Source organism: Anolis sagrei, chromosome 1, assembly GCF_037176765.1.
Source record: "Anolis sagrei isolate rAnoSag1 chromosome 1, rAnoSag1.mat, whole genome shotgun sequence".
NCBI classification, from domain to species: domain Eukaryota; kingdom Metazoa; phylum Chordata; class Lepidosauria; order Squamata; family Dactyloidae; genus Anolis; species Anolis sagrei.
This window is the reverse complement of record NC_090021.1, coordinates 316,593,971-316,614,860: the sequence shown is the minus strand read 5'-3', so window position 1 is coordinate 316,614,860 and position 20,890 is coordinate 316,593,971. Positions and strand designations below refer to the sequence as shown.

At 40.1% G+C, this 20,890-nt stretch overlaps 1 protein-coding gene across 2 annotated transcripts in view; it reads left to right on the top strand.

The window, feature by feature from the left end:
- Positions 1 to 20,890, top strand: part of ITPK1 (inositol-tetrakisphosphate 1-kinase) — a 202,559-nt gene that overhangs the window by 53,810 nt on the left and 127,859 nt on the right. The window contains exon 2 of one of the 2 annotated variants that reach the window (XM_060756472.2): positions 5,268 to 5,292. In XM_060756472.2, the coding sequence (XP_060612455.2) occupies positions 5,268 to 5,292 (25 nt within the window). Of the gene's footprint in view, positions 1 to 5,267; positions 5,293 to 12,141; positions 12,215 to 20,890 lie in introns of those variants that run through there. The other variant, XM_067462969.1, reaches the window with a different exon arrangement.

The following is a 20,890-nucleotide window of genomic DNA, read 5'->3' as shown; positions in this document are numbered from 1 at the left end:
GCTGGAAGCAATACAGATGTTGCATTTTAACTATATCATCGGGATATCTGGATCAGGTTCCATTCCATATAATGTATGTTCTTTTCATAGCAAATACTTTCTGCAATAACAATGTACCTGACAGTGCTTTGGTTCTTCAGATCTTAGTGACTCCAACCAGTATGACGAGTGGCAGGGAATTATGAAAGCTACAATTCAAGAAAAGCTGGGGCAAAGTTCAACTTTACTATATGCCAGTGGTTCTCAACCTGTGGGTCTCCGAGTGTTTTGCCCTATAACTCCCAGAAATCCTAGCCAGTTTACCAGCTGTTAGGATTTCTGGGAGTTGAAGGCCAAAACATCTGGGGACCCACAGGTTGAGAATCACTGATATATGTTTGGTTGCCACATTACAGGAGTTTAATAATAATAATAATAACAACAACACTACCATCTCCCCAAGGGACTTGGTGCAGCTTACATGAGGCCGAGCCCAATACAACAATACAAGCAATAATAACAATACAAGCAATTAAAATAAAAACATGGACAATAAAATAATGAAACATTAACAATAAGACAACACATAATTAAAACTGTGGGAAGGCCAAATGTAAAATTGATGCTACATGGGAGGGTGCAAAATGAGGGTATTGCCTTCCCATAGGAATTTTTGAAACTTCCTTCAGTTCCCAAATTTCTAGGATTGCAGTGAGTGAGCCATTGGAAACTGTTCAAACCTAGAGCGCTTATGTGTGTTTGTGTTCCCTTGGCAACTTTGCTTGCCCCTTTTCTTTTTAGGTCAAAACTGTATTTCCAAGTACGCAAATGACGCTTAAATTAGTGCAATGCTAGAAATGTGGAGAGTGAAGAACATTTCATTGGCGGAGGCAAAACTCTTGCCTGGGAGACAATTTATGTACTTATATACCGGTATTTATAGCATTTCTGTATTGTCTCCCACCCACAAGTGCTCCTGAGGCAATGAACAAATAAAAACCAATTAAAACACTACAGAGATAAAAACATTTTGAAACATATAAAATACTCCCTCAAAACTTCCAAAGGCAGTATAAAACAATCATAGAAACCAATTTTGAAAGTGTTAAAACAGCACTTTTGAACATTAAATGCCATGTGGAATTTTGGCTTCTCACCAGAAGATTAAAAGAGATGGAGCTAGCTCAACTTTCTTTAGTAAAGAGTTTAAGAGTCGGGGCACTGCTACAGAGAAATGTATTATGTGTATCCATCAGCCTAACTTCTTGAGATGTTGCTACAAGCAACATGGTTTCCTGAAGAATTCAGATTTCTGGTAGGTTCATATTGGAAGAGGCGATGTTTCTGATGCCTTTGCCAGGTTGTTTAGGGCTTTCTAGGTCAACATCAGAAAGCCATAAACAACTGAACTGGAAATCAGTGCAGTTCTTGCAAGATTGGTGTGATATGGTCTCTTAAACATACCCAACACCAGTCTGTCTGGTGCATTTCGTACTAGCTTCACCTTGCAAACACTTTTGAAGGGCAGATCCACCAGGACACATTACGGTAGTCTGGTTGAGAGGTAGCTAAGGTATAAACTGCTGTGGCCAGGCAATGGTGCTCCTTGTTCAGCCTAAAGTGCTGTCTGATATTACTGTCAGTGGGGATTCTGGGTCTGAAAATGGGGATTCTGGACCTGAGATTTTAAGTCCTGAAACTGAGCAGTCTGTGTCTCCAGCTAGTCAAGGCCAATCTCTAGGAAAAGGACTTCAGAAGCTGAAATTCCAGGTGCCTAGAATAACAAGCTTCAAGATAATGGTAATGAGTTTGTTGATAGAAGACCTAGTTTTAGTAGACTTCAGGCTGATCAACAAAGAATATGAAGGTCACCGTACTTATTAGAAAAGAGGCCCATATCTGAATCTCATGTGAAAAAACATGATTGTTGGGTATATTAGGGAGGCCAGGAGTTTTGTCTAGCAATCTGGTCAACGTTAATATTTGAGGTAGCAGCTCTTGCCATGGGAATTACAGCCCATGCTCTTGTTCATGTATCTTGCTTCCAAGTTTGAATAATTGTTCCTGTATTCTTGTATTGGATTCTGTGCTGCATTGTTTTTCCTGGTTTTATTTGTATTCCTATGCTGGATGTTCTGCTATTTTGGGATTCTTGAATACTCTTGTGCCTTGAATCTTGTGGACTATTTTTGCTTACGGACTTTGAAGTTTTACTACTTTTGCTGAACTGCTTTTTATATAATCTTCAATAAACTGCTCTGCTGATTTGACTTGGTCTGGAGTATGGTGGTTAAGGACATACTTGTTTTCCTGGCCTGGAGTGCAACCTCCTTGCCACCACAGCAACCTAGCTTTCTAAAAGCAACACTTGCTTCAAAAGTACCTCCAAGATACAAACCTTGATCTCTCCACGTGTAGCTACACCCCACCACTTTCTGAGGATCTTTGTTGAGTGCTTCAAGAAGTAGGCTATTGCAGACATTATATAAAAATCAATTATTGCTGGGGATGTTTTTTTTAATTTGTGTGATGACTTCATGGTGAGTATGGTCTCCAAGCATGCTCATCTGTCTAATCTTTAACTGGATTTTCCTTAGGATTTTTAATTTTTTAATTTTATGGATTCTATAAGCCACTTAGGAAATTTCCATGGAAAGGCAATTTGACATGTTATACCCAAATTACTTGCAACCTGCACTGTGTAATAATCACAGGAGTTGCTTAAGACTTAGCATATTCCTAGGAATTTCTCTTGTGCTCAATGCTGAGCTACAGCATACAAGAACCAGTTTTCCATGCCTTTATGGGCCTGTAGATTGTCTTCTTTTGGCAGCTGTTTTTTTCCCTTATGTAAACATAATAAAGGGTTGCTGATCTGGTTCAGACATCTACTTGCATTTGCAAAGATGAAACAGTGCATTTCAATTAGATGAAACATAAATTAGTGCTGCAAAGCTACTTTTAAAAAGATTTCCTAGCCAAAGCATACTAAAACCTATCTACCTGTAGCCCCATTTGGTCTCTTATTGAAGGAAACGTTTAATTTTCTTAATTTTGAACAGTGAGAAGAACCACCATGCTGTAATGAATTTAGTGTTGGGCAAAGACTTTGGAGAGCAGGGTTCAATTTCTCATTCAGACAATTGTAAATTCAATGCGTTGTCCGAAGGCTTTCACGGCTGGAATCTCTGGGTTGCTGTGGGTTTTTCAGGCTGTATAGCCATGTTTCAAAAGCATTCTCTCCTGACGTTTTGCCCACATCTATGGCAGTCATCCTCAGAGGTTGTGAGGTGGGTTGGAAAGTAGGCAAGTGAGGTTTATATATCTGTGGAATGTCCAGCGTAAGAAAAATAACTCTTGTCTGCTTGAGGGAAGTGTGAATATTGCAATTGGTTACCTTGATAACATGGAATGGCCTCAATGGATAACTTTAAGCAAGCTGTACACTCACATGTCAAACCTCCCTTGAATGAATCTTGCCAAGAAAACCCCCATTATAAGATTGCCATGACTTCAAGGCATGCAACAATTACCCATCTGCACTCTCCCTTAAGGAATACTGTGCTTCTGATTTTCTTACTTTTGACAAGGCTGCAAATATATGCCTATCTTATTCACTTGATCTTGGATCTTTTTTGTAGTCTGACTGGTCCTCGTGAATCATCCGTCCAGCAAAAACAATTTTATTGGTGCTGTAAAATGACTTTGGGAAGAGACCATAAGAATGTTTGGCCACTAGGTTGTTGACATTTGTTCCTTCTGAAAGTGCAATAAAAACTATTGTTGAATGTGTTCAAATCTTTGGGGATGACTCCATCCTTAGTTATTTTTGCCTTTGTGCTGTCGCCAATGTGACATAGTATGAACATCAAATAGCCAGAGATGATTGTATATGGAAATAACCTGGACTCTTAAGAATTGCTGTCTGGTTAAGGAGTTATAACTAGATAATGCTGAATCCCCTAGTTACTTACTTACTTAGGCAATCCCTTATTGTCCGAGTATGCAGTGTGTTGGCGGTGGATATGTAGGCGACTGTGGAGCCCTATTCTTGACCCACATGTTTTTCCACAGTGAGGACATCGATTTCCAGGTGGAAGGTGGTCCCGATCAGGGTTGGTTTGAAGCACCTTCCTCTTGGCACATTTCTTCTTTTCAGCCTCTATTCGTTCCTCTTCTAATTCCACAACACTGCTGGTCACAGCCGACCTCCAGTTGGAGTTCTCAAGGGCTAGGGCTTCCCAGTTCTCTATGCCACAGTTTTTAAAGTTAGCTTTAAGCCCATCTTTAAATCTCTTTTCCTGTCTACCAACATTCCATTTTTCTTTCTTGAGTTGGGAGTATAGTAACTGCTTAGGGAGATAGTGATCAGACATTTGGACAACATGGTCAGTCCAGCACGCTGACATTTGAGTGCCTGTCATCCCAAGAGATTTGCAGGATTTTTTGGGAGCCAGCACTGATGGAATTGTTCCAAGAGTTGAGTATGATGTCTGTAGACAGTCCACATTTCGCAGGCATATAGCAGGGTTGGGAGGACAACAGCTTTATAAACAAGTACCTTGGTCTCCCTACGGATGTCCTGGTCCTCAAACACTCTCTGCTTAATTTGGAAAAATGCTGCACTCACAGAGCTCAGGCGGTGTTGTTCTTCAGTGTCAATGTTGACTTTTGTGGAGAGGTAGCTGCTGAGGTAGCAGAAATTGTCAACGTTTTCTAACATGACACCATTAAGCTGAATATCTGGCACTCCAGAAGGATTGGCTGGTATCTGCTGGAAGAGCAGTTTGGTTTTCTCACTGTTCAATGAGAGGCCAAGCTTCTCATATGCTTCTGCAAAGATGTTTAGAGTGGCTTGTAGGTCTTCTTCTGAATGCACACAGATTACATTATCATAGACATATTGCAGTTCTATGACAAATGTTGTTGTGACCTTGGTTTTTTACTTTCAGTCTGCTGAGGTTAACTAGCTTGCCATCTGTCCGATAGATGATTTCCACTCTGGTGGGAAGCTTCCCATCAACAAGGTGCAGTATCACAGCAATGAAGATGGAAAATAAGGTTGGGCAATAACACATCCCTGCTTGACACCTGATTCCACATTAAATGGGTTTCTTAGGATGTTATAGTCTAATGTATCTGAAGAGTAACAGATTGGGTACGTCACTGTAGAATTATTATTTTCTCTGTTGGAAATATAGATATTAAGCGCTGGGAACATCCAAGACAGTGTTTTCAGTCATCCTAAAACAATAATTAATCTATTTCTTTCTCTTTTCTTTTCACAGGAAAAGAGGAGTAGAAGTGATACAGGTGAGTACCATTCTTTCTGTTTGCTGTCCATATTATTTGAAAAGGAATTTCCAAAATCTCTTCTCATTCCTCCTCTTTCCTCTTACACTTGCAGACATTTAATATGAACAGTTACATGGATAAATTATAGCATGAACTACGTATTCATGGGGGATCGCTTTTAGACTATTTGTGGGGGGTCGTTTTTCATTCTGCAGGGCTCCGAAGAGATCCTTTTGAGTTTGTTTTCGGTGGCTCGGCTGCCAAGTTGCCAAAATTATCTGAAATGTGAATCGACCGACGGAATTTCACACACTGCTATTGAATTGTATGTTATTGTATGCAACCCCCAAGCATGAATAGAGTTTTATTGGTTTTAAAGTGTTTTCAGTGTTTATTTTTTAATACTGTTAATGTTTAATTCTATTTTAATGTGTGTACATTTTTAGGTTTCAAATTCTATTGTATTGGTTTTATTGTTTAGTTGATTTGTCGCTCTTTTTTAGAGAGAAAAAACCAGGATATAAATAGTAATAGTAGTAGTAGCAGAAGAAGAAGATGCTAATTATATCCAGAGCTTAAAAACAGCTTTTAAAAAGTAACATTTCTTGTGACGATTTTAAACAATGAAGTTAACATTTTGGATAATGAGCAACTTTACTTGTTTAATGTGTTATTTTGGAGTTTTGAACTGGGAAGCCATTCTTTGTGTGTGTGTGTTTTTAAAAATTAATAATTCACAAGATACTAATGAGTAGTAATAAAGGTAAAGGTTACTCCTAACATTAAGTCTAGTCATGTCTGACTCTGGGGGGTGGTGCTCATCTCAGTTTCTATGCCAAAGAGCCGGCGTTGTCCGTAGATGCCTCCAAGTTCATGTGGCCAGCATGACTGACTGGAGTGCATTACCTTCCTGCAGAAGTGTTACTTATTGATCTACTCACATTTGTATGTTTTCGAACTACTAGGTTGGCAGAAACTGGGCCTAACATTGGGAGCTCACCTGCTCCCTGGATTTGAACTGCCAACCTTTCAGTCAGCAAGCTCAGCAGCTCAGCGGTTTAACCCACTATGTCACCAGGGACCTGATAGATAGATCTGTTCAATTGCCTCAGACTTTGAGTTGATCTACTCACATTTGCATGTTTTCGGACTGCTAGGTTGGCAGAAGCTGGGCCTAACAACAGGAGCTCATCCCACTCCCCAGATTCAAATCGCCAACCTTTAGGTCAGCAAGTTCAGCAGCTTAGCGGTTTAACCCGCTGCTTTAAAAAAAAGGTATATGCAAACACAGATGCTCTGAAATCTTTAAAGATCCAAAATAATTGGTCCCAAGCATTTCAGATAAGGGATGCACAGCCTGTACAATCCTACAGATGTTACTGGACCATTAACTAAGATAGACAATGCTGGCTAGGACTACATTGGTGCACCTTGCAGACCCCTACCTCCAAGCCAGTTTTTCATACAATTGCTGTTAACATATAATGTCTATACTACATGGTTAGGTTGGACTGCCATTGTTAGAAAATTGATCCTCACATCTCAATGTCCATGTCTGTTTATTAGAGTCACAGAATCAGTGTGATGACTATCCTGCATGTATCTGATATTGTGTTTGTGTATGTATGTATACGCATGCATGTGTCTGTGCGCATGCCTGCACTAAAAATCTGGCTTTGAAACAAAAGCTAGATTTCAGAGAGGTAAAAAGTTTATTTCCATGGCATTCAGATAGTAGAGTGCCAAAATTCTGATGGACAGGAGCATAATTGCAATATGATTGGATTTCAGCTTTTGGAAGTCTGTAAAAATGAAGTAAAACCACATCTGAAATATAAAAAGAAGAACTAATAAATCTTTAATATAATGTTGGATTTGGAAGGAACTGAGTAGCTTAAACATGGCATGCGACCCAGGCTGGAGAAGCAATAGTTCCATTATCCAGAAGACAGTTTCAGTTTCTGGGTTAGCATGCTTTCCATTCCTTCCATTCTAACAACATTGTTCTTGAATGTTGTTATTAGCTGGCTCATTGCAACATGATGTATTCACAACATTAGCCTATATAAGCAGGATTGCAAACATCTAGGAATTTTAATACTGCTGGGGACTTTTAACTGGAATATTACTGCTGAGAATTAGTTGCTTAACAGTTAATTTAAATAAATGTATGGGGGAAACTAAGAAAGTTTTCAGCCATGATGATAAACACAAATATACTGTATACCAAATCACTGATAAGAGCTGATATGAATACAGTATGACATACACAATCAAAATCCATGAATGCTGCATTCACATTATATACAGTGGCCTAGTAAAATGGTGTCCCTTATATAAAATTGCAAAACAAGGAATTTTAAGAAAGGTTTTCAAGCTCTGGATGATTGAATTTGTGGATGTAGGATCCATAGATATGGAGGACTGACAGTATACCTAGTATACATTGGTATATTAACATCTACATAAATAAAAATGTAATGTTCGTTTGTGAGATTATCATAACTCAAACACCACTGGGCGAAATGATACCAAATTTGGGCACAATACACCTATCAGGCCAACAAGTGACCATCACTCATAAAAACATTGGAAAACACAGCAGAAGGGACTTAAAAAGCCAATAATAATAATAATAATAATAATAAGAAGAAGAAGAAGAAGTACATTACAACGCATGCACAAAACCATACGCACACACACTTATTTATTTATTTATTTGCTTTATTTCTATACCGCATTTTTCAGCCCTTGACAGGCGACACACACACCTATACATATTCACAAATATATACACACATATACACACATATATACACACACAAAACTCTACACAGACTGGGCCACAGCAGTGTATGGCAGGGGATGGCTAGTAATGGATATATAAGTATGTTTGCTTGTTTGTTTTTAATGCAATACAACTGTTTTGGTTCGTTCCTGACACAATAAATAAATAGCTACGAAGATTCATCCTAGGAGGAGAATTATATACATATAGATACATTTATAAATACGGTAGCACAGTGGGTTAAATTGCCAACAGCAGACAATCTTGCTAACCAGAAAGTTGGCAATTCAAGCTGTGGGTTGGGGTGAGGTCCTGCCATTAGCCCTAGCACCTGCCAACCTAGCAGTTCAAAAACAATAATGTGAGTAGATCAATAGGTACTGCTTTGGCGGGAAGGTAAAAGGCACCCATCCAGACATGCCAGCAATTCAATCAGGAAGGAGTCCACGGACAACAGGCTACTTGGCATGGAAAATGGAACAAGGGCCCCTCCTCATGGCCAGAATCGAGCACACCCTCCAGATGCTGGATATGGAAAGGGGGAAGCCTTTGCTTCTGTCTGTGTACTGTCTGTCTTTGTGATTAGTTGTATAATGGCATTGAATGTTTGCCATATATGTATTCTGTAATCTGCTCTGAGTCCCCTCGGGGAGATAGAGTGGAATATAAATAAAGTATATTATTATTATTATTATTATTATTATTATTATAGTCTAAAATGGCTGTTAGAATGAAAATCATATTTGACTCCATGTGGTTCTGAACAGTTTATTATGACATGGCAATATCCAGTTTTAGTGAATTTGAGGAGAGGAATATATGTCCTCCAGTGACGTATATATTGTTTTAGTTGTGTTTCCGAAAGAATAATTCATTTATGAATTGTAGCCTTTTCATAATGCTTTGTCTTTTATTATCTTACCTAAGTCTAATAGGAATAGCAGTTCAGCCATACATTTCCTTGTCTAACATAGGGCAAAAACATTGTCTGAAAGCTCAGCGTGATGATTTCTTGTCAACTCTTTGGGGCATACAATTAAGTTTAAGACTGGAAGTGTTCTTCTCTTTTTATCAATAACCACATTGCAAAATTCTAGATTGCGGTTAGTCAAACAATTGGGTTGGTGTCAAAAACAACTTGTTCTTGTTGTTATCATTGTTCTTTCTTTTTCCTAAGAGGACAGTTATTTACTCTTGGTTGTGATGGTGGTGATTCACAGCTGCACTTTCTTTTTATTCTTTAACAAGGATATATAAGAAGAGAGAGGCATTGTGCCATTCTTAGTTTTTAAGTTTAGATTCTTGTTTATGTACAAACCTACATACCAGGAGTACACCTTAAAGACTATGCTACATCTGTAGAGAGACTGACATATATTTAACCAAGTGTACTTTGGTGAAGGATTGTCAGATAGTGAGAGGACAATGTGATCTCTTCTGTTGCAGAGCAAATGCTCTACCACTGATCGACAGGCCCTCCTCACGACAGCATACAAAATGTACGAGAGTTATCCGAAAAGTAAGGTTACAAGGCACATAGCTCTTGTGGGGAATTTTCTTGGGGAAGTTGGTGTCACTGTCGTGTAGTGGGAAGTTAGTGGAAGCGAATGAGCAGTGCCAATAATCAGTAGCTCATTAATTGGCATTGTGGTGAAGATTAGAGATGAGTATCCTCATTCTGTTTCCCTCCAAGTGCGGAGTTTGTGCTGTAATATGCTACCTAAATGCTAAGGGCATGAACACCACTGCGATTAATTGCAAAATTATTTCAGTTTATGGAGTGGACATAATGACAGCATGTGACAAAATGGGTACGGAATATATTGTGAGACTATGAAGAAACTTCACAGAGCCATCCAAAACAAACGTTCTAGGATGCTGACGGCAGGAGCTTGTCTCCTTCATAGCAATGTGTGCCTGCACACTGCTCATGCAACACAAGAGTTGTTGACTTCATTTGGTTGGGATGTTTTAAGCTACCCCTCTCACAACTCCGATCTTGCACCCAGTGTCTATCATGTGTTCACTAAACTGAAGGAACACCTTGGGGGGAAACACTTTTCTGACAACAACGAGGTGAAAATCGAAGTGACAAACTGGTTGAAAAAGGTGGAGGGAAACTTCTATGATACAGGCATCAAAAAACTCGTCCCATAGTTGACAAAATGTCAACTGAATGGCAATTATGTGGAAAAATAATGTAATACCTATGCTACAATCCATGTAAGTTTTATTAATATATATTCAGTCTTTGTAGTTTTAAAAAATCTTGTCACCTTACTTTCCGGATAACCGTCGTATAGATTGAAACACAGGTAGGGATTACATATGCAAATCTATAAAACCACTGCAGTTGTTCAGCATAAGTGCAAAGAGACATCTTACACCAGTAGCAATTGGTGTTCTTTTTCCTAATGAAATGAACAAAAGTGGGTTCTTTTCGTCTCCTCCCACAGAGAAGAGTTGTGTTCTTAGTGATTACATCATTCCAATTCAGCCAAGATTTTCCAATTTGGAAGCAAAGAGTTGAATCCTGTGCCCATTCCACATCATGAACCTGAACTGGTGGCATGATGTTGTTGTTGTTTATTTGTTCAGTTTTTTGACTCTTCATGATCTCATGGACCAGTCTACACCAGAGCTCCCTGTCGGCCATGGCCACCCTCAGCTCCTTCAAGGTTAAGCCAGTCACTTCAAGGATACCATCCATTCATCTTGCCCTTGGTCTGCCCCTCTTCCTTTTTCCTTCCATTTTCTCCAGCATCATGATCTTCTCCAAGCTTTCCTATCTTCTCATTATGTGGCCAAAGTTTTCCCTCTAATATCCTTCCCTCCAGCAGCCAGGCATTATTTCCTGGAGTATGGACTGGTTTGATCTTCTTGAGGTCCATGGCACTCTCAGAATTTTCCTCCAGTGCCACAGTTCAAAAGCGCCTAACTTCCTTCACTCAGCCTTCCTTATGATCCAGCTCTTACATCCATAAGTTACTATGGGGAATACCATTGCTTTAACTCTGCGGATCTTCGTTGCCAGTGTGATGTCTCTACTATCCACTATTTTATCGAGATTGGTCATTGCTCTCCTCCCAAGAAGTAAACGTCTTCTGATTTGCTGGCTGCAGTCTGCGTCTGCAGTAATCTTTGTACCTAGAAATACAAAAGCGGTCACTCCCTCCAAGTTTTCTCTTTCGATTTCCCAGTTATCAAACAATCTGGTTGCCATAATCTTGGTTTTTTTTATGTTTAACTGCAACCCAGCTTTTGCATGACAATGCCCTCTTACTATTTTGGAAGTCCTCAGGCTGCTGATTTGCATCACACAGAGTTTTGTTCTCTATCACCTCGTGTGCCGCTCCACCCACATTGGACCCTTGTACAATGGAGTGGGCTAAACTACATGTTCCAGGATGGCATAGGATGGAAAACTTGATCTATCATTTCATAGCACTGTAATTAGGTAGTGTGAAATGCCCCACTATTTCCTGGCAGAGAAGAATTCCACACTCTGCCTAAGGCTACTTAGATCATAGTCTGAGGACATGGAACTGTCAAATTAACAATCTATAAGCTGCTCTGCAAGTTTTGGGTGGAAATACTCTAAATAAAATAAATGTAAATAAATGATAGGGCTGGTTCAATATTAAGTAGAATTGCAAGGATCCCTAATGAAAGAAACTGTCATTTGAAATACAGTATCATCATCATCATCATCAATTTATTCATTTGTATCCTGCCTTTCTCCTGATACTGGTGCTCAAGATTTCTAACATCATATTAAAAACAATGCGAATTAAATTATGTCCCATCTTTCATTTTCCTCTAACAACCCTTTTCTCTCCGATGTATGTCCTAGTGGGCATCTTCTTGCACTCTTCTGTTTTGTATGCAGCTTTGGCCAATTGAGTTTTGTCTTGAATGCAAAGAGATTGCACGGCTCACATATAGGCTTTGCATAGGAAAATAATTGGCCAGCCCTAGCTCTCCTGTGCTGTAGTTTTGGCCACTCACTTCTGCTGAAGAGTTCTTCTCAGGACATAGCAAGGGCTCTCATAAATCTTCACTAAGCTTATGACAAGAAATCGCTGGTAGCACTTGAACATGTCACTTCTCGGCTGCCGAACCATTCTGCACGCTGTGGGGAAAATGCTGAAGGTAGGATGTGTACACTTAAGGGGTTTAATTGGAGCTCTTCACACCAGTTAATGGCTGAAAATGAACTACTGTTGAACTAGCTCATGTACTTGGTTGCTCCTTAATTAACTTGAATTCTGTATTCTTGCTAACTTTCAAAGCAGCTGATGTGAAACTTCGTCTATAATTTCATATGACAATACAAACTGGTGCTAATGGGAGTCGCGGTCAAGGGACATCTAGAGGATCACATGTTTACCATGCTGGTTAGCAGTTTCCCATAATTAAAAATTAATGTCCAAATTATTTTTTAAATGTCCAAAATTACTTATTAAAATCTAATATTTTTAGATACCTCACTCTAAAATGATTCAGGTCAACCATCTTTTACATGCGATCTAGGCAGTTTCTTGATGGGCACAGAATAAAATCAACAGTCGAGAAAAGCATTGTGGAAACAAAGTGGAACATAATCCTTGGTTTCCTTCTATCGGCAGTCAGAAACATTTTTAGGCTTTTTTGACAGAATGAGAAGTGCTTTTAATGATGTGCTGTGTTGTTTTTAGGCTACATGGCTTTTTGGACAAATGTTTTAGACAAGGATTTGAGAAGGTTTTTAATAATGCGCTGTGTTGTTTTGTGGTTTGTATAATGTTTCTGTTTTAATTCTATACATGGTTTAATTGCTCTTTGAATAAAAAAAGTTTTTGTATAGTTACTTAATGGATTTTTTATTTATCATGTTAGAAGCTAATTGAGAGTACAGTTGTAATGCATTAAAACACAAACCAAGTTTAAATACTTAGCATTATACTAAATGTCCTTTGACCAATAGCTGGCCACTTGAAGTGCCTCTGGTGTTGCTATTGTGCATGTGGCAAGGCTCAGACTGCATTGTAATAGGTGGTCTGTGGGTTGCTCTTCTCCACACTTGCATGTTGTGGACTCCGCTTTGAAGCCTCATTTTTTAAGGTTAGCTCTGCATTTCTTGGTGTCAGAGCTCAGTCTGTTCAGTGCCTTCCAAGTCACCCAGTTTTTGGTGTGCTCAGGAAGGAGTCTCTCATTGGTATCAGCCATGGATTGAAGTTCCAGGTTTTAGCCTGCCACTTTTGGACTCTTACTTGCTGAGGTGTTCCTGTGAGTATCTCTGTAGATCTTGGAAAGCTATTTCTTGAGTTAAGGCATTGGCGTGCTGGCTGATATCCGAACAGGAGATGGGCCGGAGATGTCACTGCCTTGGTACTTTCATTATTGGCGGCTACTTCTGTCTGGTGGTGCAATACTGGCTAAACAGTATAATTTCTCCAGTGGTGTGGGGTGAAGACATCCTGTGATAATGCAGCATGTCTCATTAAGAGCTGAATCTACTGTTTTGATGTGGGACATTAGAGAAGCTCCAGGATTGTAACACATCTGAGCGTCCCGTGGGCACTCTCACACCAGAAACAACTTGTAGCATGCAACTTAAGAGATGACCTTGAGCAAGTCCTACTTTTCAGCCTCAGAAGGCGGCCAAAAGGCAAACCTTATCCGAATGCATCTTGTCAAGAAAACCTTGTGATAGGTTCACCATAAATCGATTGTGGAGACAGAACAACAACAAAGTGTAAAATTGGTTTTAAGAGTAGACATCTGGAAAGGTTTGCTGAAATGAAGGTACAAAATCAGACAGTTTTAGGGATAAGTAGACCTTTCTGGGAAAGTTATTTCAGTTCACTAGTGACACAGTTAAAAAGACTTGTCTCAGGTATCTACGTAGATAGTTGATTGTTCCTTAGTTGAACAAAGTTTGCAAACAAATTCGTATAATGGTGGATAGAAGATACAGAGATAAAGAGCCATAGAAAATGAACAAAAGGCCACTTTAGCCTCTACAGGATAAAGGAGTTGTATTGTATAAGCTGGTGATAGCTAGAGGAAAATATGTTTTTATCATCTTCTTCAATTTCTGCTTCAGAAGGGAATAATAGGAGGAATCCTTTCTGAAACTGCTGGATTTATTCACAGGCTGCAAAGAAGTGAGTTTGCCCGCAGTCTAAATGAAATGCAGCTGAAAATAGTTTTCACTAATTGTTGCTAGGCGACACTTGTTTTTATGAAATGTTGAGGGGTTTATTTTTGCGTGAAATGTTAGTGGACTAAGCAAAGGACAGCCCAATGTATCCAAGGAAAAGAATCTTGTAAAATACATACCCAATAACATATACAGACAGACTTCCCTGGAAGTCCTCCAAATCAAGAAAGGTCTGGAAGATGTTGGCGAGCTGGTTCCCTAGTATCAGAAGGAAAGAGCATTCCTTTAGAAAAACAAAACTTTTCAAATCCTTGTATGTCAATATCTTAATGAAAGGGCATCTTGCTTGTATTTTGTAACTCTCATCTGGATATATATATACCTTTACCTTTAAAGCTTGGACGTGCACATTAGACAACTTGACATTAATAAGTAATCTAAGACCAAGAACAAGTTATGAGAGTAAACACAAAGATCCACCCAGAGGAAAAATGTTCTTACCATACATCAAGGGAACCACCTTACCGCATAAGGAAGCTGGTGAAGAAACACAACCTGCAAACTATCTACAGATCCACAAATAAAATCCAACAAATGCTACGTTCAACAAAGGATAAGAGGGATCCTCTCATTTCTGCAGGAGTCTACCGTATACCATGCAGCTGTGGACAAGTCTACATAGGAACCACCAAGTGCAGCGCCCAAACACGAATCAAGGACATGAAAGGCACTGCAGACTACTTCAACCTGAGAAATCAGCCATAGCAGAGCACCTGATGAACCAATCTGGACACAGCATATTATTTGAGAACACAGTAATGGTGGACCACTCTAACAACCTCCTTGTCAGACTACAGAGAGAAACCACTGAAATCTACAAGCATGTAGACTATTTCAACAGAAAGGAGGAAACCATGAAAATGAACCAAATCTGACTACCAGTATTAAAAAACTCTAAAATCACAACAGTAAATAAGGAGGAAGAATGAAAAAACAGGGAAATTCCAGACAAGAATCAGTCAGGGCCAGCTAACACCTCTCAACAAAAGATTCCCCCAGGCAGCAACCAGCCGGGATTTGAAGCTGCTAGGCCATTCAGTGCTAATCTAGGAGGCCAATTGCAACATTCACATTTGCCTCAAGCAGACAAGAACTCTTTTTCCTACCCTGGATATTCCACAGATACATAAACCTCACTTGTCTTGTTTCCAACAGACCTCACAACCTCTGAGGATGCCTGCCATAGATGTGGGTGAAATATCTGGAGAGAATGTTCTGGAACATGGCCATACAGCCCAGAAAACTGACAGCAACCCAATCAGGTCCTTGCTTGTATCAAAGTGGTTCCAAATGTTGGTTCCCAATTCTTCCATCCATTCATTTCTCACCAAACCGAGCTTGCTTTGTGAGTGGGAATGAAGCTGGAAATTCCTTTTCTTTATTGAAAGTTTCACAGATTTCTACATTGACACTTAGAGACTGGAAAACAGATAGGAAGCAATTAGTAAAAGAGGAACACAATCAATAAAGAACCACATTAGATTCTTTATCATAGTTTGAAATCTGCTTCAGAGATTTGGAGCAAATGCGTAAGCAACAAAAGAACTGTAATGTCATTGTGATTTGGTTGTAGCACAGAACACAGTGCTGCGTAAAAGGCGCAGTTGCGTCAGAAATTGGTTTTTAAAATAATCTGTTTGCAAAGAGATGCCATCCTGTGTAAGTCTGCTCCTAAAGTGGAAACCGGAGTGGAGAAAGGAACCAAACAGCAACTTGAGGGCTATCTCTTTTTAGTATAGCACCTTTAAGTGTGAAGTACAATAAACCAGTCAGTCTTAAATTTCTCTATATATCTATATCTATAAATCTACCAAAAGTGTGTAGTTAGGTTCAGAAATCACAGAAACATGGGTCAAAAATAAAGATTTCCAGTGATTAGGAACAAAGTTGCTCAACAATTATGCAAAATAGTAAAGAAACAAATAAAAAAACAATAATGTGTGCTCCATATACAGTTGTATTGTGTACCTTCAAGTCACCTCCAACTTACTGTGGCCCTAAGGCAAAGCTGTCATTGAGTATTTTTGGCAGAATTTGTTCAGAGGGATATGCCATTAACTGGCTGGGTATCACTTCTCTAAAAAGCTTGGGGCCAGATTTTGGATCCCCCCACCTATATTCTTGTATTTGCATATATGTACATAATGAGATATCTTGGAGATGGGAACTGAGTCCAAACACAAAATGTTGTGTTTGGATATCATAATAAAGATGTTGTGAGCTTGTTTTCTGCTACTCTAGGGAGTAAGATATGGTGCTAATGGATTCAAATTGCAGGGGGAAAAGATTCCACCTGAATATTTGGGAGAACTTCATGACAGTGAGAGCTATTTGACAGTGTAATGCACTTCTTTGGGATATAGTAGAGTCTCTTTCTTTGGAGGTTTTTAAACAGAGGTTGGATAACTATCTGTGGTTTTGTAATTCTGCATGGGAGGGGGTTGGACTAGATGGCCCTTGTGGGTTTATGAAGATGGTGTTGTTTCTATGACTATGAATAGGTATCAAATTCTGTAATGATCAGTATTCATGTGCATATGTGCTGCAGATGAGGCTGATCTGCTTTCCCTTCATGATAACCTCAGATGGATTCAGTAGCAAATTCTACCAACAATTGTGGTGGGTTTTATAGTCTAGCAAATTACTACATTGTAGTAGTCTATTTGGGATGTAACTAGAGGGTGGACTATCGTGACAAAGTCTGACTTCCCATTTATACAGACCGAGGGTGCATCTTCTATTTACACTATAGAATTGATGCAGTTTGACATCAGTTTAACTGCCATGGCTTTTTTTTTTTCATGTTAGGAGCGACTTGAGAAACTGCAAGTCGCTTCTGATGTGAGAGAATTGGCTGTCTGCAGGGATGTTGCCCAGGGGGGACGCCCAGATGTTTGATGTGTAACCATCCTTGTGGGAGGCTTCTGTTATGTCCCTGCATGGGGAGCAGGAGCTGACAGAGGGAGCTCAACCTGCTCTCCCTGGATTTGAACCACTGAACTGTCGGTCAGCAGTCTTGCAGGCACAAGGGTTTAACTCATTACGCCACCGGGAGCCTAAAAACTATGTTAGGATTTTATGCTGTTGCTTTCAACTGAGCAATTTACCCCTTACTTTTCTTTCTCCTTATCATGAAATTGGAAGAAGTTTCCAAGTCATATTGGTCCAGTGGCTCTCAGGCTGTCTGGTTGAAAGGGAAAATAACTATTCTTTTCTAGTTTCTCAGGATTCCGCATTGATTTTGTGCACACTAGATGCAATTGTTTCTTTCCTGGAAACTTGCCCAGGACTAGTGACCAATAGCTCAAGTCTAAGCTCTGGTCAATGGATCACCATTTTTAGTAGCACTGATCTAATCTAACCTTATATCGTTACAACTAAATTCCATATGTGCTTCCTTGGGCAATCCCTCGTAGCCCGAGGATGATGGTCCTACAAATGTAGTGTCTTGGTGGTGGGTCCGTAGTTGGCTGTGGAGCCCTATTCTTGATTTCCATGTTTACCTGCAGCGAGAACATTGATTTCTAGGTGGAAGGCGCTCCCGGTCAGGGTTGGCTTGACTTGCCTTCTTCTTGTCATGAGTCTCCCTTTCTCCCTCCATTCGTGCCGCTTCAAATCCTGCAGCACTGCTGGTCACAGCTGACCTCCAGTTAAACAGCTCAAGGGCCAGGGCTTCCCAGTTCTATCTGTCTCTGCCACAGTTTTTAAGGTTGGTTTAAGCCTATCTTTAAATCTCTTTTCCTGTCCACCAATTTTACTTTTCCCATTCTTGAGTTGGGAGTACAGTATCTGCTTTGGGAGACAGTGATCAGGCATTTGGATAACGTGGCCAGTCCAGCAGAGTTGATGGTGTAGGAACATCGTTTCAATGCTGGTGGTCTTTGCTTCTTCCAGCACTCTGATATTTTTCCACCTGTCTTCCCAAGAGATTTGCAGGATTTTTAGGAGGCAAATTGTTCCAGGAGTTCAGTGTGATGTCTGTAGACAGTCCACGTTTCTAAGGCATATAGCAGGGTTGGGAGGACAATAGCACCTTGGTCTCCCTACAGATGTCCCGATTCTCAAACCCTCTCTGCTTCAGTTGGAAAAATGCTGCACTTGCAGAGCTCAGGCGGTGTTGTATTTCAGTGTCAATGTTGACTTTTGTGGAAAGGTGGCTGCCAAGGTAGTGGAAGGGGTCAACATTTTCTAATGTTACACCATTAAGCTTTATTTCTGGCATTGCAGATGGATTGGCTAGTGACTCCTGGAGGAGTACTTTCGTTTTCTCAATGTTCAGTGAAAGGCCGAGCTTCTCGTAGGCTTTTGCGAAGGTGTTTAGAGTAGCTTGTAGGTCTGCTTCTCAATCCCATTTATATATAATCCACAAAAGTATGGGCTCTGGTCAAGGGTTCCTATTTTTCGTAGCAGTAATATAATCTAACTGTAATCCATTACAACTAAATTCCATATGTATATAATCCCCAAAGAGCATGTTATGTGAAACTAGGGGAATTTTCATTTCAAACATAAATGGTTTACTCATCTCATACCAGAAATGTTTAGGCCATTCTATCTTTATTCTGGAAAGCCATTACTTCAGTTGTTAGTAAAAAGACTCCACAGTGTTCTCCCCTTACCCAACTCTCTCTTGCCAAATAACAGCCGGTTGTTTATAGTACTCTGATAGAATCAGCTGAAGAATGGATAGAAAAGACACCACTGGGATGGAGTTAATAGTGTGTTGAATCAAATATAAGGAAAACAAAAGATGAAATGTGTTGGCTAGTTTTGCAAATAATGAAAACTTTTGAAGCTTGAGCAAAGCACTCGGCCTTATGGTCTACATGCGTTTGAAAATAGTTTGTCTGATGGAACAATTTTGAAGTACAGCTTGACATTTGCAGTCCTAAGGCTTGAAAGTGAAAGGACTGCCTTTCACATGAAAGCCGGATTTGTTGTTGACATGTACCTTCAAGTGGACGCTGACTTATGGCAACTCTATCTGAGAGTTTCTTAGGCAGGATTTATTCAGGGTAAGTCTGACATTGATTTTCTGTGTCCAAGGTCATCTCAATGGCTTAGGGTTATTTATTCAAACTCTGGTCTCATAGAGTCAAACTAATACATGATGCTGGGTCATCAAATCTAATGAGCCCCCAGTGGCTCAGTGGGTTAAACAGCTGAGCTGCTAAACTTGTTGACCAAAAGGTCTCAGGTTCGAATCTGGGAGTGGCGTGAGCTTTCGCTGTCAGCCCCAGCTTCTGCCAACCTAGCAGTTCGAAAACATGCAAATGTGTGTAGATCAATAGGTACCACTCGGGCAGGAAGGTAACGGCGCTCCATTCGGTCATGCCAGCCACATGATCTTGGAGATGTCTACGGACAACGGCAGCTCTTCGGCTTAGAAATGGAGATGAGCACCAACCCCCCAGAGTTGGACACGTCTGGACTTAATATCAGGGGAAAACCTTTACCTAAGTCATAGTATAGGTTGATTATCTCTTATTCTGAAATCCGGAGTACTCCAAAATTATCCACACTAATGGTTGAGGTAGTGATACCTTCGTTTTCTGATGGTCCAGTGTCCATAAACTATATTGCGTGCATAAAAGTATTTTAAAATGTTGTGTATAATATTACCTTCAGGCTGAATGTATACAGTATTTATAAACATAAACAAATGTTGTGTTCACCTGGGTCTTATCTCAAAGCTATTCCATTATGTATTTGAAATATTCCAAAATCTGAAATCCAAAATACATGCCTAAGAAGTATTCAACTCATGTGTGTATATATGTATTTGTCTGTTGGTCTGTCATTCTAACAATTTCATCATCATATCACTTGTGGCTGAGTGTGATTGTTGTCCAAGTGTAGAGTCTTGGCAGCGGGACTGTCCAGGTCTTTCATAATGAGAGCATGCATTTCCAGATGAAAAACGGTCACTTCAAGGGTTTGCTTGATGTGCCTTCCTCATGGCACATTTCTTCCTTTTGCTGTCTGTTCATGTCTCTTCAAAATCCACAGCATCAGTGGTAATAGCTGACACTGAGTTACAGTGCTCGAGAGGGCCAAGGGTTTTCAGTTCTCTGTGTTTATGCCACATTTTTAAAGGTTAGCTTTAAGCCCATAGTTGCCAGACATCCCAAATTTTAAGGAACAGTCCCGCATTTGGATGAAAAGTCCGCGTCCTGTTATGTCCTTTCCCGGGACATTAATTGTCCCGTATTTCCACCAACCTCTTTCCCCTGCCCTCCCTCCCTTCACAGCAGCAGCAACACACTGTGTTATCCAACAGTGTCTGTGTTATCCAACAGTGTCTGTATGCTTCGTGTTCCAAAGTTCATTTTTCTTCCTGGAAGCCCCTAGCTATGGACCAGCACACGGGCGGTTGAATTGTATTCAGTTGTTCTAACTCAAGGTCTGAGGCAATTGAACAGATCTATCCATCGGGCCCCTGGTGATGTAGCGGGTTAAACAGTTGAGCTGCTGAACTTGCTGACTGAAATGTTGGCAGTTCAAATCCAGGCAGCAGGGTGAGCTCCCACTGTTAGGCCCAGCATCTGCCAACCTAGTAGTTCGAAAGCATACAAATATGAGTAGACGAATAGGTACTGTTTCAGCAGTAAGATAATGGTGCT